This window comes from Hirundo rustica, chromosome 6 (assembly GCF_015227805.2).
Source record: "Hirundo rustica isolate bHirRus1 chromosome 6, bHirRus1.pri.v3, whole genome shotgun sequence".
NCBI classification, from domain to species: domain Eukaryota; kingdom Metazoa; phylum Chordata; class Aves; order Passeriformes; family Hirundinidae; genus Hirundo; species Hirundo rustica.
Window position 1 is genome coordinate 58,090,981 of NC_053455.1, and position 18,100 is coordinate 58,109,080.

Here is an 18,100-nt window from a genome sequence, read left to right on the forward strand (position 1 = left end):
AGATTCCTCTAGCAAAGGAATTTTGTTTATGCCTATGGGTAATGTGGGAATTTTGATCATGTCCTAGAGCGAGAATTCTTTACAGAACTCTTATTAAGCCTTTCAACTGTCAGATTGCTTTCTTCTAGACTGTTATTGCTTATTAGCTTAAAAAAGAGTGTGATACAGGGTTTTAGATATTCCACGGTGTGCATTAGACAATTTTGTGTTTGCTCAGAGTTCTTTGTGTGTGTTTGAAGAGGTAGCTGTTAACAGATGATTGGATAACTGGTGACAATACGTCTTGCTGCCTAATAGCTATTGTAAACATACAGGATGTACTCTAAAACAGATAGAAAAAGTGATTGCTGACACTTAACAACCTTAAAATATTAAATTTGGTTTTGCTGTGGTGTCTTGCAAGTAGATTTTTTTTTTTTTGCACCTGCACCAACTTGTTATGTGTTAGAGACCAAACTAAAGTTCTGATAGGAGCTGTATGTGTTTCTTAACAGTTTTATTTTAAAACAGAATTATAAAATAGTTCTTCCAACCCTAATAATCCCATGATTCTTCAGTAATTTGCTGCTGCAAAGAACTTTAAAAAGCAATAAATTGTATCTATGAGGTAAGACCCTTCCAAGTTTGAATGAGGAGTTGCCAGCAGTGCTATGCTAACTGGCACAGGGAGATGCATTCTCGGAGGAGGCAGGGAAAAGTAGGTGGAGAATGGGAACATTCTTTCCTTTCCCTGTGCTTGAGATAACCTTTCAGTCTAACAGAGCAAAGCATAGGCTGCTGGTTTCAGGCTTTGGTCGTTCACACCTAGATTCCATACATGGTTTTTACCCTTTAAATCAAATTTGGTGCTTTTAGGCCGTTCCCTTGCAATCCCTGTGTTTGTTGCTGTTATGTTGACAGCAATGTCTATATCTGAAAAAGTCACCAACTATGTTTTCTAGCTGGAATCTTCCAGAGTAATGGAAGTAAAAGGCAATCTCAGTGTGGAAAGTTGCTATGAATAACATCTACCAAAGTCTGATTGTTGGAGAACAGGGTTAAGAGAAATGGGATTGAGAGTTTCTTAAAGGAAACATTTCTCAATCCTTAAAAAAAAAAAAAGGATAAAATATTAGCCTGTGAACATACAAGTGTTGCTGCTTCCCAAGTGTGAATGTGAGTATTTGTGGATGTTCCTGGTTTTTTTAATTGAATCCATTTCATCATTATGGTTCATCGTAGCTCTGGATGTTGATGTTTTGTAGGCCTGGTATTCTGATTTCAGCATCTTACACAAAGGAATATGATCAGGAATGACTGAGGCAGGAAACTTTGATCTATTTTGTTCCAGTTTTCTTTACATCACATGAGCCTAAATACTGTCAGATTTTCCAGTCACTTAAAAAGCTGGGCTACAGCAGCACAGGTGTTTTCACTGGCACATAACTTTTCATTGCTTTAGTTTTCAGAAACAGTTGTTGGACCTTAATCATGTACTGGGTGTTGTCCAAGGTCTGCCCATGTGAGCAGGCTTGCAGGCTGAGGTTCTGGCATTGTGTCAGAAGCAGGATTAAACCTTTCTTTGAGGAAGGACAGGTGAATGGATAGTTTTAGATACTCTCATAGAGTCTCAAGGTGTAAAAAAAATAAAAATTATGGCTAGTTAGGTAAATTAGTAAGAAGGTTATGTAGGAACCATGACAAAACAGAATCTTAGTGACAAAGCTGCTGCAGTAATGAGTTTTTGCCTTCCTCTTTGAGGGAACTGAAATCCAGTCCTGTTTGTAGGAGCAATCATGCAGATTTTTGGGAGGAAATGGAATTGAATGGTGCACACAAAGACCAGGAAGACAAAAGTTATGGGGAAGACACACCTGAAGAGCATTAATTGTGACTTTGAGCCATGGTAAAGACAACAGGCCTGTATCTTAATTGAACAGGGGAAAATGACTCATAAGCATGCTGTGTCTCGCACTCCATGCTTTATGGCAAGAGGTATGCTTTCAAATTTGCATTAGAGCCTCTTAACTGTGTGGTTAAAGTGGCTTAATGTAAATAGCTTTTTCTGTTGAGCTTCAAAGACACAATTCTGGATGATGTTCTGTGGTGAGTGGAAATAGTAGTGCTTGTTCTGCTCTAATTGCCGCTGTATCCCACTGTCAGTTAGGTGCTTCACTTCTCAAAGAAGGGAGTCAAAATAAGGGTTTGGAGTATCTGACATAGCACTTGGTACCCAGACTTGTGAAACCAGGAATTGTACAGGTAGCAACTCATTTCTAGCAAGTAATCATTTGGAACTTGTTCAGACTGTTGAGATATGAGCCCACAAAAAACAGAGCACAATTGCTTTGTATTGGGGGGGTACCTGACAAATAGGTATTCCAAAAACATTTACATACTTTTCAGGCAAAAAGGATGAATTAGCTGTTCACTCCTAACATACATTCTGTGTATTCCCTGGTAGCTGTATCTTGCTGTCTCAAAAGACCTGAGTGTATTTAGAAGTTGCACCTTTATTCTTGGGTGGCAGGTGAAGAAAGGTTCTCACCCTGTTAAGGTATTCAGTGTTGTGATCCTTATTTGCCTAAGAAATGTTCCATCTGCGTTTAAAGATTCTCAGCTTTGTTGTGTGGGTTTGTTGGGGTTTTTTGGGGTTTTTTTAGTACCATGGTTTCATGGAATCTATGCCTGAGATGAGCTCAGCCGGTCAGAGCATGATGCTGCTAACACCAAGGTTGTGGGGTCAATCCCCTTATGGGCCATTGAGAGCTGGATGGTCCTCGTGGTCCCTTCCAACTCAGAACATTCTGTGACTCTCTGTGGTCCCTTTTGGGAGTATTTAGGTTGTAGCAGTTTGGCTGGAACTGCCATAGAGGACTAGAATTAGACATTCACTGCATCAGCTCAGGATTTTATGAGGCCAGTCAGAAAAACTGGTAGAATGTGGTAGAAGTGTATCCATAATGCTACATTCTTATCTAGTGAAAGCAAGCTGGTTAAGGGACACAGTAAAGATGTTGCTAGATCAGACTTAAAAGAATGGCAGCTCTGGGTTGTTGCACTGTGGTTGAGTCCTAGAGATCCTAAAGGTCATGTTCTCACTTTATTGTGAGACACACCATATTTGTCCTTAAAAAGAGTTTCAGTTTCTCTTAGCAAGAATGACATCATTTCCAAGAGGCTGATGAAAGGAGAGGAAAGAATCATGATTCTCAAGGTTAACTTAGTAACTGAAGCAAAACCTAAAACACTTTCTAGCTTTGTGCTGAATTTGACTAATAATCCCTTACCTTTCATTTTATTAGGAAGTGTATTTGTGGCTAACTCAGATCTTAGTTTTTTGAGGATTCTAACAACTTTGTTGTTTGAATTAACAGATGAAGAAGTTGGAAATCAGATCTGTGGATCTGTATGGGTTTTTTGTGATTACATTTTAATGGGACAACCTCTAGTTTACATGGAGCAGCCCCTTGGAGTGGTAAAAGACCATGCACACAGAGGCAAAAATAGACTGAAGTTGAGCTATTTTCCAGGCTGAGTGGGTGTCTCAGTCCTTAAAACTCTTTTAACAGGGGCAGTTTACAAGATGATCTGGTGGGAGTCTTTCAGAATGTTGTGGGGAAAAAAGACAACTTCAAGTACTGGTTATAGGGAAAAAAATCTGTTAAGCATTTCTTTCAGGTATAAATAGCACAGATATAATTATTCAATCTTCTGGAAATCTGAACTCTAAGTTTTTTAACATACTTTTTGTTTTCATCTTTTGTAAAGGTCACAATGGTTTCCATTCCTGAATATTATGAAGGAAAAAACATCCTCCTGACAGGAGCTACAGGTTTTGTGGGAAAAGTGCTCTTGGAAAAGCTGCTCAGATCCTGTCCTAAAGTGAAAGCAGTGTATGTGCTGGTAAGAAAAAAGGCGAGTCAAACACCTGAAGCACGAATAGAAGAAATTATCAGCTCTAAGGTATGTATTATATGCTCACAAAGTTCATTTTTGTCCTTCATTATGATGTTCCCATTTAATTTTGAGAACAGCTTCAGTTTGTCTGAAGCAAAATGTTATTGTTTTGTTTTGGTTTTTTTTTTCATTCTAACAGAAATACAAAAATCTAAGACCTGGCAGTGCTTCTATAGCTGCTCCAAGCTAGTAGTGTCTAGCAAAGGAAGTCGTTGAAAATTATCCTGTATTTAATTCAGGAGGAGGATGTCCAGCTGTAATGCAGAAGTGAGAAGTAAAAACCTGTGTTAGAGCTTGTTAAGAGAATATAAAATCAAGTATAAGAGGTAGTGGGCTGGGAGTTGTAAGATGTATTGAGACCCTTTCTAAGCTCTCAAGCAAGTCACTTTTTCACCCTGTGCCTTCTGGTTTTTTCTGCAATGTGCTACTGGATCTAGCAGTAAATAAGAATGTGTAATCTCTACAGGAACTTACCAATGTAAGTGAAGCAGAAATGTTTGGCTTAGCAGATTGTTACAGATTTCTGTTGGTCAGCCTGTGTCAACCAGAAAGGCGCTGAAGGTCTGTGCTGTGGAGTTTTCAAAGTGTCTCTCTACATGATTTTCTCTGCATGCTGGGTCAAATACTTTGCTCCTGAAAAGACTCATTACCTTGATATTCTAGTGAGCTAGGCTGGCCATTTGTACTAAGTATAGAATCATCCACCTCCATTGCCCATCTTTCCCCTTAGAGACTATCCTGTTCATGATGGGGAGGATGAACAGGATGAACAGAGATTTCTAGCATGAACTTTGCTAAAGCACAGATTGTTTATTTCTATGTAAGCCTTTCTCTTATGTAACACAGGTGTCAGCAGTTTAATTTTTTCATTGAGATGCAATGCAGTCTGTACAAGGTGTGTTCTTAGAAGGGGAATCAATAAGGAACTATGCATGCACTTAGGGGCAAGTTGTTTAAAGTTAAGCAATGAATTTCTATGACTCTTGACTAGCTGGGGATTATAGCAGATAAAAAGATGGCTGTTCCCTAGTTAATTATTTTCAGTAACCAGTCAAAACTGTACCTCATTTTTCAAAGCATCTTCCTGCAGTCTTGTGCAATGTCATAAAACACAACAGAGCTAATTACAGTGGGGTTCTATCTTAAAATTCAGTTGCACATTCTCTCTACATAAAACCCTCAGTTTGTCAGTGCCCTGAAACAAGGAAAAGATCTCCAGACTAAGCTCTGTGATGAAAAATGTAAAATTTCTCAATGCACTTTTTGTATATGCTATTACCCAAAGAAAAGTGGGGAGTATTTGGGCAGAGAGAGAAGTAGCACTAGTGTGGACTGACTTAAACTTTGGTAAGCTGCAAGGCTCAGTGTGGCTTTTAGGAAACCTGTTGTAAAAGGCTTTTAAATTTGAGTCAGTCTGTTTGTAGTCTGTACCAGCTCCCACTGAGATAAAAAATCTGATGTGATTGGAGTCTTGGTGAGCATTTATTGCTGGAGCAGGTTCCCAGCAAAAGTCCTGGTAAGCAGAGTTACTGCTTGAGGCAGGGATGGAGTTGCTCATCTATGCAGAGATTTAGAATGGGGCCAGGTGTTGGTTCTGTCTTCATCAAATGATTAGACAAGACTGAAAGTCCATTGTTTAAATGGCTTTAATGTCATCAAGATTCTTCCAAAAGTCGCTGAAAATTTTAATAAGATCTATTGTCTTAAGCTGTCCAGTTGCAAGGGCATTGCCAATAATTCTTCACAATTTAGATGGACTCATTAAGTGTTCTACTGATGCTTGAAGGTTCTGTTTCTTGAAGAGTTTGAAATCTACATGGGCGAACGTGATAATAAATAAAATAAATGTGAAATAAATTGAGCTACAAATAGCAGAACAGTGTTGAGGTTTCTGCTTTCTTTGGACTTCAGGTATCTAATTCCTCTGCTGCTTTGCCATATGTATTGCATGTAGTCTAGGTATTTCTTCTCCTTAGTGCTTGTGTCAGTGCTAGTGAGAGGTGTATAGGAATAGTGCATGACTGTGGATGTGAAAAGGGGGATAACAGATGTGATGGATGTATGAAAAATAAAAACTGGCTCTTTAAGAGCTCATCCATGGTACTGCTTTTCTGTCATAATGCAGTATCACACATAGAAGTGGTTAACAGGCAGTTGCTTCAGCTCCCTGGAGGAAGGTGCCATCATTCCCACCAAAAATATAGCAGGCTTATTTTTCAAAATCACACAAAGTTTCTGCCCTTAGGTAAGAACTCTTTGCTGTACCCATAAGAGTTGCAGAGGCATTATATGCTGTCTTGGCAGCTTTGTCCTAAAAGTTCATGTTTGCAAAGTCCAGTCAAGGCCTTAAAAAGTGGAAATATCCCATGTTCTCACTGTAGAATTAGCGCTGCTACTTCAGTTGGCCACACAATGAGCTGCATTAGCTCATGCTTGGGCTGAAGAAACATCTCTAAAAAAAAAAGCTGGACCTGCAGCTGCTCACGCAGTTTTGGAGCTTCTTGCTCTTGCCAGTGTCAGAGAAGCAGCAGAAATTAGAAGGACCGGTCTCTGTGGTAGAAATATAAACTTATGTTGCCTGAAGTGTTGTGGAACTGCACCTTTACGTGACTTAATTTATAGTTTTAAATTAATTAACGTCATTCTGTAAGGGAAATGTCTTTTAACTATTTGTATTTGGTATAACTGCATGCTTGGGGGGAAAAAGGAAATGCTTTTGTTGTTTTAACACAATACAGTTGACTGGCGTTGAAGCAGTTGCAAGATATTGGCCCCTGGACAGTAAAAGAAGGGTCTGCTCTTCTGCAACTTTCAAAGGTGCTTTATTCCCACAGTACTGTGTGGCTCAGGGAAACTTGCATACTAATGAGTGTAAATAAGATGAGGCAAGAATTTTGATCTGTGTGTCAAGCCACCTGGTTAGAACCCAGCTATTTAAGAGGAGAATTCTTGAGGGAATATAATTTTGGTGAGATTTTTTTTCTGGGGGAATTGTTGAGCACTGATTTGATAAAATTTAATCAGGTGTTCTAATGGGGTATGCCTTTTTTCTTTTAACTAGCCAGAGAAACAATTTCTTGTTTGTTTGTTTGTGGTTTTTTTTTTAACAATCTGGATATTCTCCAAGACTGGCATAATTTGGGGAAAGCATTTCTTAAATCACTGGAAATTTATAAATCTTAATGCAAGATTTCTAAACCTAAAATCCAGCATGACTTTTAGAAGAATTTAAATAGCTGTTATCAAGCTTGAAAAGTTGGAAGACTGTTCCCTTTTTCTTATGTTGGAAAAAAATATAGGTTACTTCATGAGGAGTCTGTAACATGTTCTTATGATATTGCTTGGGCACTCTTCTAACTTCCTGATGATCTTGAGAAGTTAGGATGTGGGATTAGATAAGGAATGTGGGATTTTTCCTCACTTAAGTGAAATGTTTTTCTTCCTTCACTGAGTTTATAGTCCTGTTATTTGTGACAGCTCTTTGACAGGTTGAGAGAAGATCAACCAGACTTCAAAGAAAAAATAATAGTAGTTGTGAGTGAACTTACACAGCCTGAACTGCATCTTGCTCAACCAATCAAGGAAGAACTTATAGAATGCATTAATATTATATTTCACTGTGCTGCTACAGTCAGATTCAATGAAACACTAAGGTGAGTCTAAAATTCTGTTTACCCTGGTCTGGTAAACCGATGGCCCTCGAAGGGAGGGGGTGAATCAGGTGTCTGCCCAATATTGCAAATATGGGTAGAAAGGCTACAAATCAGCTGTAGCTACATGTACAGTGCTCCCTATTAATGCTAGTTTTTCTCCTGGTGTTTAAAGGGCAGCGCAAACTATTCCTTTGGCCTGCTTTGTTAGAAAGGGAATGCAGATTTTCAGAGGATAGAGTTGTGTGTGGGAGGTTCTGTGCTTGCTGTCTTGCCTGATTTAAAAAAAAAAAAAAAAAAGAGATGAAATACAGTTCAGCTTTTCTTCCTGTCTTCTTTTAAAAATCCGTTATTAATAATGGAGGTTTGCAATGGAAGAATTGGGGAAAAGTTGGTGCACAGGGAGAGAGATGAGAACAAGAAATGGAAAAAGTGGTGCACACAGCTGGGATTATGAGCTCCTTTGACTTGTTGAAAGAGGTAGCAAACTAATTAGTTACCATTGATGTTAATTGCTTTGGGATAATGCACCCCTTTCCTGTCCCCCACTTCAGTAATAATGTGAGATAAACTCACATTATTAGATACTTAGTAATTGTTTGGGGGATACCGATTTTGTTGTTGCTAATGTAACACTTTTATTGCAAAGACTTGGATGAAGTGTTGCTTAGCTGTACTCTTTGAAATTTGATAGTACGCTGTGTACAGGGAAACTGGTGCCCACAGCAAGTCTGTAAGCTGGAGAGAAGATCTAAACTATAAAATAATCATAGGAGTTGGTCAGCAAGCTGTTATCTGCTGGCAACTGTAGAGATACACTTACTCTGCTGTGGTGTCCTCAAATATGGTAAAGAGCAGCGGTGAAGCTGGAGTAGAAGTGTGATTCTTGGTGGTTTGCCTTTATTTTTTTCCCCCTTCCTTCCATCCTGAAGGAGCCTTTTGCTATCCTACAAAAAGATGCCAGTCTCCAACTTACTGGCCCACTAAGCCTTCCGGGTTGTTGACCTAACTCAGCTTGAACTTTAAAGTTCAGAGGTGCATCTTCTGGAAGCTTGGTGTTGTGTTGCATTATTTCCTCCATGTTTTATGGAAAATGTATGGTTGGGATTTAGTTTGAGGAAATCAAAGGATGCTGGTAAGAAAAGGGTACAAGGGGATTTATCCTGAACATTGAGAGGTGTTCTAGTTTGGGACTGAGTTATATTATTCTAAGAAGAAAATTAAGGCAATCTCCATGCTGCTTTTTTGGGGTAGGGTGGAGAATTCAGGGATACTTTATATACCCAGCCCTGAGGCATTTAGGAAGGAACTTCTTTTTGCTTGTTTTTGTCTTGCTTTCTACTAATGACATTTCTGTTTAATCAATAGAGATGCTGTGCAGCTAAATGTGGTCGCCACACAACAGCTCCTCTCCTTGGCGCGGCGAATGAAGAATCTGGAGGTGTTCATGCACGTTTCCACCGCCTATGCATATTGCAATCGGAAACAGATTGAGGAAGTCGTGTACCCACCTCCTGTGGATCCCAAGAAACTGATAGATTCCCTCGAGTACGTGTTATGTGTTATGAATTTACTCGGGTAATCTGTCTCCTTTTTCTTCCTGCTGTTGAAGTACTAAAAATTGGCTAGGAGTTGTAAAGATGAAGAGTTACCTTACTCTGTCCCATAGGTCTGACAGCATGTCTGACACAGCTCTTTTCTGTAAGGGAGGTGGGTTAAGGTTTATGGCTCCTTTTAGCTGAACTGGCTGTGGAGGGGCACTGAAGGAGAGGGATGCTGATATCTACTTGTGGTGCCTCCTCTGTGCTGAGAGTGCCAGTCTTTCAGCTGCATGACTGGCTGAATTAGGAGATACTGATAACTCCTGCTGGTACCAGCATTGTGAAGGAAGGGGTAAAGCTGAGGTGTCTTGAACAGCTGCTTCTACTACATCCACCTAAATGCCATTGCAAGATGAGACTGAGATGCTCAAATGATATTGTAGAAGTGGTTCTGTTAGGTATCCTGAGAGCCCAGACATTAAAAATCTGTTTTCTGTAGCTTTAAGTTTTGAATTGGGGATTATGGGTAGGAAAAATGACTCATTTGGTGTTTTATTTTCTGTATATATTAACTGTCCTGAGGTCTTTCTTGGTAGCTGTCAAACTCTGAAACAGGTGACCATGTGGGATTAGTAACTCTACATCAGTCTCTTCCTTCTTACCTGTTGTATAAAATATCACCTCTTGGGAGAGAAGTATGAAACTGAACAAAATTAATTAAAAAGTAAAATACCTACTGTAACTTGTGATTTTAGGTGGAAGAGTGCTAACATTAAAACCAAATGAGCTACCACCTCGAATGCACATTGAGCCAGACTTTTTTTATAATGTTGACTTTAAATGCACTTAAAAATGAGAGATTGCAAAACAATCATATTTTTGAGTATCTGACTTGTGAAGAGACAAATGGAGCTTAAACTGTTTGCTTTGGGCTTGGACAGCTGTGTGTACTTTAGAACTCCTGAGGGGAGGCTTTTGTTAAGTTGTAAAAGGGTGATCTCTAGTCTTTACTACCCCCCTTCCTACCCCATTCATGTTGTGAAAGGAATACCATGTGTGTCCACTTTGTAGCGTGACATTGCTGAAAAACAATAATTTCCATTTCTGTGACTAAGAAACTAAGGCAAGTAAAATTCAAGTCCTGTTTTGCAGGGAAGAATACCAAAGTAGCAATAGTTGCAGAGGCACATCTTTCTTACTTGTGTGCTATGACTGAAGGTTATTATGTTTTTACTATGAACTGGGAAGCAAGATGAAATTGCCAGATTTCACTAATTTAAAGGAGAAACACTGTGACCAGCTTGCTTCAGGGGTGATATGTGATTACTCACCACTGATTACTCACCACCACAAAGGGGGAGGGGGTGCTGGTATTGCAGCTGGGACTCCATTGTCGTGGTATCACTTTGTAGATCATAATACAGTGAGCCCGTGTTCCAAAAACTAATTTGCTGTGTCTGCACTCCACCTTTGAGAACTTGGTTGGCAGAATTTGGGTTATTGTAAATGAGTGTACTGCTTGCTCTGTAGTTGGTGTGTTATAAATGAATTACCAGGGCAAAAAATAAATGCCAGTAATCTTCTTTTGATGGACACTGAACATGCAATCCTCTGTTTTTCTGAGAAACTTGTTTTCGTCCAGATGCGTGTCCCTTTTTCTTTAAATGAGAAAAAAATAGTCATGTTAACTTCACCGTTTCACACACCACCTCCCCAGTGAAGCAGCAAGCAGTAATTAACACTTGCTTCTTGTTTTGCTTCTTTAGATGGATGGATGATGACCTAGTGAATGAGATTACTCCTAAACTCTTAGGCAAAAGACCTAATACCTACACCTACACGAAAGCCTTAGCTGAATCCGTGGTGCAGCAGGAAGGTGCAGAGTTAAACATTGCCATTGTAAGGCCGTCCATCATTGGTGCCAGCTGGAAGGAGCCTTTTCCTGTAAGTCCCTGAGTTGTCACCTGACCATCTAGTACACCCTGGGAGCCTCTTTATCCAGTGACCTTCGTAGAGGAAAATCTCTTGGACCATGAAGTTGTGTCTTGGTTGCTTCTGGATGACTGATAACATTATATAGTGTCTACATACTGTCATCAAATCTGAGCAAGAATGTATTTTGGTTGAAAAACAAAAAACTCCTGAGATGCTAGTCTAAAAATACTTGTAAACTTGAATACTTTGAACATCAACATGTTTTTATGGACAATTGCAGTTCTTTCACTAAGAAAGAAACAAGCATCTCTCTCTGAATGGTGTCCTACATGTAGATCTCTTATCTGAGTCATAGGAACTTGTTACATCACCAGAATTTGCTATGGAAGAACTTTATTTAGCGACATGGAATTAAAAATCTTTCTTCTCTTTGGTCTCCTTTTCCTCCACCCCTTACACATGTAGAAACTGCTCAGATTTTCACTTGAAGCTGCTGACTTGAATGTACTCTAACCAAATCCTTTCCCTCTCCCCTTCCTCATAGGGCTGGATTGATAACTTCAATGGACCTAGTGGAATCTTCATTGCTGTAAGTAATGAATCTACTTAATTTTCCCCCCTCCATTTGGAAGGCAGAAAAGCTTCACGTGTTTTACTGCTGGGTCTTCTGTCTCTCTTTGTTGTTTTGTCTTCAAGGCAGGAAAAGGAATTCTTCGAACAATGAGAGCTTCCAACGATGCATTAGCAGATCTCGTCCCAATAGATGTTGTTGTCAATACCACACTCGCTGCAGCCTGGTATTCTGCAATTAATAGGTATGAATGGTGACAGAAGAGAGTACTGAATATTTGGGAATGATGTTGTGTATTTAGTAAACCAGTCATGTATTACAATCCTCATCAGTGTCCTGCTGTTCTCTCAGGACAAAGGAATCTAAGGTACTGACAGTGTTAGTCTCTCAAAGTGTAACTTGCTTATGCCAGAGGAAGATATCACCTACTGATATTATGAAGCTATGTCTGAAAATTCTTTCCTGGGTCTTGCTTGTAATCAATACAACCTGCAGTTGTGTAGGTGATGCCTTCTCTGAAATAAAAGAAATATGATAATTAAAGGAGAAAAATACTGAAAAATGCTATAGCAAAAAATCGACCATGAAACTGATGCTTTCTGCTTTATATAAATGATGGTGTTGAGGGAAAGGATAACTTTGGGCATCTCTTCTGTTGTCTGTTTTTGAAAGGTTGTTTTTCTTCTAACTTGCTCTTTTATCTTTTTTCCCCCAGACCAAGAAAAGTCATGGTGTATAACTGTACAACAGGTGGCACCAATCCTTTCCACTGGAGTGAAGTTGGTATGCCATGTTTCTTTTTTTCTCATTAGCCTTAATTTAAAAAAAAAAAAAATCTAACAGGTTATAATCAGTAAACCATAATGCATTTTTATTTTTTAAACTGGTATTTTAGCCATACCTCTCAATTTTGCAGTGAATTGTGCTTTCTCATCAGCTTCCACTATTAATTCTCTCCCCTCCAGCCCCCTGCATCATTACCTCCATTTCATTTGGTTCTTATTGGTATTTTTTTTCTGTTGCTACTCTTATTCCATTATAACTTGAACTTTGGGAGAAGTGATTTTTCTGTTTGCTGCTGCCATGACCTAATCCACAGGGTGCAGGTTGTGTGTGGAGAGAAGTGTTGCTCAGAGGAGCAGTAGTGATGCTGGGTGTAATGCCAACGTCAATAAATACGTGTGAAAAAAAAGTATAAGTAAGCAGCCCACAATTAAATGTTTTGTACATCTGCATAATTGAGAGGTCTGGTAGTAGTTTTGCCCTTGTGCAGTTCTTTGTGTTTGGCTTGATTGTTGGTTGAGGTGGCTTTTTTAATGTTCAGCTTGTTGCGTGACAGTTCAACAATTCATGTAAAGGGAAGAGTAGCTTTTGAGGAAATATGACTGCCTATTTTCAGTTCTAAGACATCCTGACTAGGAAGTAACCCACAGGCCAACGGCTTTGTAATAGTTTATGTTGTAAAGAACAATACAAGCTGTTTGGCATAGTGAAACCATTTATTAGTTTTTGGGGTTTTTTTAGAAATTGAGTTCTGAAGCTAAGATTATATTTTTTCTTTCAGTTAACCTCAGTACTTAAATCTATTTTACTTGCTTTTACCCATTTTATGTGGATCTGTAGTTGCAAACATTATTGCTTCAATTAAGCTTGGAAAATTGCTGACTTCACTTATATCCCAGTTTGAATCAGGGTATTTAAGTGCTGTCTATAAAAAAGAGCATAAAGTTAAAAGCAAAGATTAAAAGGAGGGGTGAATTTCCACGTAACTTTTAAAGACCCTGATCCTGTATCTGTTATGTACTGAATTTACAGGTGTTACCAAGAATTTCTCATGGAATTCTCACCCTAATTGCTTTTTCCTTAATGCCTAAATTGGGATAAATTGGTTGAAAAAGACATTTAAAATTGCTCCAGATGACTGCAGAGTCCTCAATCTGTTTGAAAATTCTTCACACAAGCAATCAGAATAACCCTCTTCATGAAATATAGATGACTATTTAAATAGCTTTACATGCTTTATAAACTGAAACTGCTGTCAGTCTTTGAAACCACCAGCTTCTAAGGTAGGGAACAGGAGCAGAAAGAGAAGAGTTACAATAAAATATGATACTGAAGATGAAGGTATAAACCACCTCTTGATTATAGTAAGAACCAGTTCAACATAAGTTAAAAGCTTATAACTGTTTTAGTTTCTGTGCATTGTAGAAGAGTTAGGGTGGTTATTTAAATAAGACACTGCTGTTGATGCTATACCCTGTAATGTACTTTGAAAAGCATTACATTTTACATGGTGATTATCGAAGCTGTTGTGCAACTTTTCTTTCTCAGAATACCATGTAATTTCCACTTTCAAGAGGAATCCTCTCGAACAGGCCTTCAGACGGCCCAATGTAAATCTAACTTCCAATCACCTTTTATATCATTACTGGATTGCTGTAAGCCATAAGGCCCCAGCATTCCTGTATGATACCTACCTCAGGATTACTGGAAGAAGCCCAAGGTAATGGTGACCGGCTCTGCCTTGTTCCTTCCTCTGACTTCTAAACAAAGCTATGCTTACATTGTGATGTATGTTGATTTTTTTTTTCTATTTTTTTTCTTTCCCTGAATGTTTTGTGACTAAAACTCGATTATTTTTTTTTTTTCCTGAGAACAGGTCGTCGAATTCAAAGTGACTTTCAACTTTCTAGCAAAACTGAGAGTGGTTTTTTGTTGCATAGTTTGGGGTTTTGAATAGTCAAGCTAAAGAGAATTAAAAGATATATAACAAGTGATGTTTGTTCTTGAATAATAAATACTAAAGATACATTGATCCTTATTTTTTCCTACAGAAAACTGCATGAATAATTGTTTCAAGCTATATCCATTAGAAAATGTAGCAAGACTACCTGACTTTAAGGTCTCCTTCAGCCCCCTCTTGCATCGCTGTCGGTGGGCAGAGACCCGTATAATCTGTTTTTTCTATGATGTTTTGCTCATGTTGACAGGTCGGAAACCACGGTAAGAGGGACAGGGCTAAAAATATCTTGCCCATAAGGTGGTGGAGACTTGTAAAGAACACATGGCCTGGGCACTATCTAGGTTTACTAACTAAGCAGTAAGAATCCAGTGGCTGCATTTTAAGGAGTTTAATGACTGGCCTAACAGCGCTGTCTTGGATCAGAATCCTAGTCAGTCGTTGGAAGTGGGTTGTGTTAAGGGTGTTGTTGCTTTTATAAACTGAAAATGGAATGGGGGACTGAGCTTTTAATTGCAGATTTTTCCTGTAGATGATACAATTCGACCTGGTACGTTGGTATGTATCATCTCAACATTCCATTCAGTTTATAATGTTTAGCTAGTATTTAGCTAACTAAAGTGGTGAAAATAATAACTAAATCATGTAGAAGGAATACAAGGTGCCACTTCAGTTTGTTTCAGATTTGCCAAGCCATATGCCCTTAACTCATTCCTTATATTACATTTTCACAATCATTTGCCTTCAGACTATAAAACCTCCACTGTGGTGGCAGTATATTAACACAAGTGAGTATTCATTTGTTGTCCTGCAGTCTAGGTCTGTCTTACAAGGAGGGTAAAAGCTAACACAGCACTGGATGAGTAGAAAGAAGCTGTGTAAATGGTTTGTCTGGCAAAACTCAACTGCAACAGTGTAATACTTAGAGCAGCAGCAGTTGCAGTCAGCTGTGCCTATATAATAATCTTCCCACATTAAAAAGTTTTAAGATTTTCAACTCTAAAGAAGGTAATGTACATAAAACGTCCTAGCCTCTGGGTTCTATTGCATTTTTCATGTTATTTTTAATAAAAATTGATAGAAATTCCCTGACAGATATGAAAACTTCACCCCTCACTAAAATAGTTACGCTATAAATGCCAACGTCCAGTCTTCTGCATGGCTGGGAAGGAGTGCTGCCAGAATCTTGTCAGGCTTTGAAAGGCAGCTGGTGTGCTCAGTGTTTGACCAGTGGGAGGAAATTGAGGCTGTGAATACTCATGCTGTTTAGAATATTTAGCTTAGTTTTTATATTCAAACACGGGGAGTGTTGAATCTTGTTTTTGTTTTCCCCGGAGTTCTTGCTTGATATCCAAAGATGGAATTTAGGACTTTCATCACTACCAGTACAATTGGTGACATCAATAATACTTTACAGAAGAGAAAACAAATTTTTACTGATAGGAATATTCCTACTTAGCTTACTATAACAGTGATTGGATGAGTTTCCTACGATGCAAAAGATTCCAGTTTGGAGAAGGGATGGCAGATTGAGCTAAACTGAGCTATTGTTCAGTCACAGCTTTTAAGCTGGCTACACAGCCCACTTACAGGAATGCAGCTTTCATTAGACAGCACTCCTCTCTCTTTTTTTAAAGCATTTAAAAATGGGAGACTGCAACAGAAGCAGTAAAAGTAAATGAATACCTAGATGCAAGGAAGATGTGCGGTGCTAAAACCTAATGGAACAAGCTTGTGTTGTTTACTAATACAAGAATTTTGAGACAGATCTTTACTCTTGCACTTTTTTCTAGTACTATGAAGCTGCTTTAGCTGATGGGCTGGAAGGGTGTACTGCTGTTGCTGTGGTCATTCTGTCAGTTGATGGAATGGTATTAATTACCAGGTAGCATGTACTCAGAAACTTCTGAAGACTTGGAAACACTACTGGAACTCAATATAATGATGTTCTGAGTGAAGAAGGGCTGGCTTAATTAAAAATGTGACCTTTTCCACTGTGATTTAGCAAAGCAACAGCATAGTAAAAATGTAATAAAATCAGCACAAGAAAATACAGATAAGTCTACTAACCTGCCTTCACATGGGCAGGTGCTTGCCCTCTCTATGCTGAGTACACTGAAGTCTCTATTTTGTACAATGCAAGAAAAATAAGTAATGAAATCACTGTGCAGGTTGAACTGCACTGTTGTCATAGCATCAGGATATTGTACTGCAATTGAATGAAAATTTCTATCAAGTAGAAGAAAAAGGAACAATTAAATCAGGTGATCATATGATCCTTCCAAACTAAATTATTTTGTTAATAATAATAAAAATCAAAACCAAAATTCTTCCTGTTTTCAAAGCACTTATCTGATGTAATCTTTCTGCAATGGGAAGTCATTCTTTTGCACCTCACTTGTGGAACCAATGTTTTCGATGAAATGGAAATCTTTTTGCTGTTTTTGCATCTAGTTGAAGGTTCTTGAATTTAACGATTCTCTGATATTACTAAAAGGTAAGGAAAGGGAAGGAAGAAATAACCTATATAATATTTCTTCCAAATTTGTATAGAAAGAACATGTACAAAAAGGACTGGCATGATGAAGATTTAATATTTTATACTAAATAATGCTCTAGCATTGTGCAGTTATGTAAATAGTGGTGATAAACTTTAGCATCGAAGTTTAAAGGTGGTGTTGTTGGTAGCTTGCCATATATGCTTAGTTGCATAGCAAAGCTTATTAGTTGTCTAATTATCTTTAATACAAGGCATAGTTTGCTCCTGTAACTTTGCATAGTGCTTAGCACGACAGAACCGTGTGTTATTTAAAAGCAGTTTGGTGTATTTGAAATGTTAAAGCCTTCGAAAATGCACACCAAGCAGATCTTCCCAGTTGCTCTGAGAAAATAGTACATGACATGAAATATTTAAAGCTGCAGTTCAGACATTTCTGCAGCAATTCTTTTGTTACTGCTTCTTAGAAAGCTAAAGGAAAGGTGTGGCTGGTGTATGGAGGGAGGTGTTAAATTAGGTCTTTTACATCTGTCATTTCAATTTAAAGCTTCTTAAAACTGGAAGCACCTTTCATGTAGTTACTCTCTTACAAACCAGAAATGAGTTAGGAGCATAATCAGGTTAAATAGATCAATATATTTTTATCTCTTCACGGTGCTTGAATTGTGTGCTTAAAGCAACCACAGAGCAGCTGGAAAGATAAGAATTCAGTAGTGTGCCTTACAGTGCAAAATTTACAGCCAGATGAAAATCTGAACAAAGACAAATCTAAAAGCTTGTTCTATGTTTTTTAGAGGAATCTTTAAAATAAAAGTAGTTATCTGTAATGTTTCTGCAGAGACTTGCAGACTTGACAGCCTGTAGATCCACTGAGGGATCAGTCTGTGTTTGGCATCAGGACTGTTTTTTAACCTGGACATAATAGGTTGTGTGTAAGACTTCTTCAAATTGCAGTTACAGCCTTAAGCCAGGTCACATCCGATTGTCTGGTATAGAAACAAGCCCACCAAAGTTGCGGATAATTGAATTAACTTGCTTAAACTTTAATTCCTGTGATGTGCTTCTCAAACTGGTGTAATGTGCTTGGTCTCAATGGCAGCTAGGACTGCAAAAGCAGGAGGCAAAATTCTACCTTGAACCTGGGTGAAAGTCACCCAGACTGGCTGCCTGCCACTAATGCTCAGTTCTGTGAGATGGTCAGCAGGGCTGGCTTTCTTTTTGTCTTCA

General features: G+C 38.5%; 1 protein-coding gene across 2 annotated transcripts in view; it reads left to right on the forward strand.

Annotated features, from left to right (window-relative positions):
• Nucleotides 1–18,100, forward strand: part of FAR1 (fatty acyl-CoA reductase 1) — a 52,474-nt gene that overhangs the window by 25,208 nt on the left and 9,166 nt on the right. For both annotated transcript variants that reach the window (XM_040068082.2, XM_040068083.2), the window contains exons 2-9: nt 3,751–3,945; nt 7,417–7,592; nt 8,958–9,137; nt 10,897–11,074; nt 11,610–11,654; nt 11,762–11,880; nt 12,352–12,419; nt 13,968–14,139. In XM_040068082.2, the coding sequence (XP_039924016.1) occupies nt 3,751–3,945; nt 7,417–7,592; nt 8,958–9,137; nt 10,897–11,074; nt 11,610–11,654; nt 11,762–11,880; nt 12,352–12,419; nt 13,968–14,139 (1,133 nt within the window). The remainder of the gene's footprint in view (nt 1–3,750; nt 3,946–7,416; nt 7,593–8,957; nt 9,138–10,896; nt 11,075–11,609; nt 11,655–11,761; nt 11,881–12,351; nt 12,420–13,967; nt 14,140–18,100) is intronic.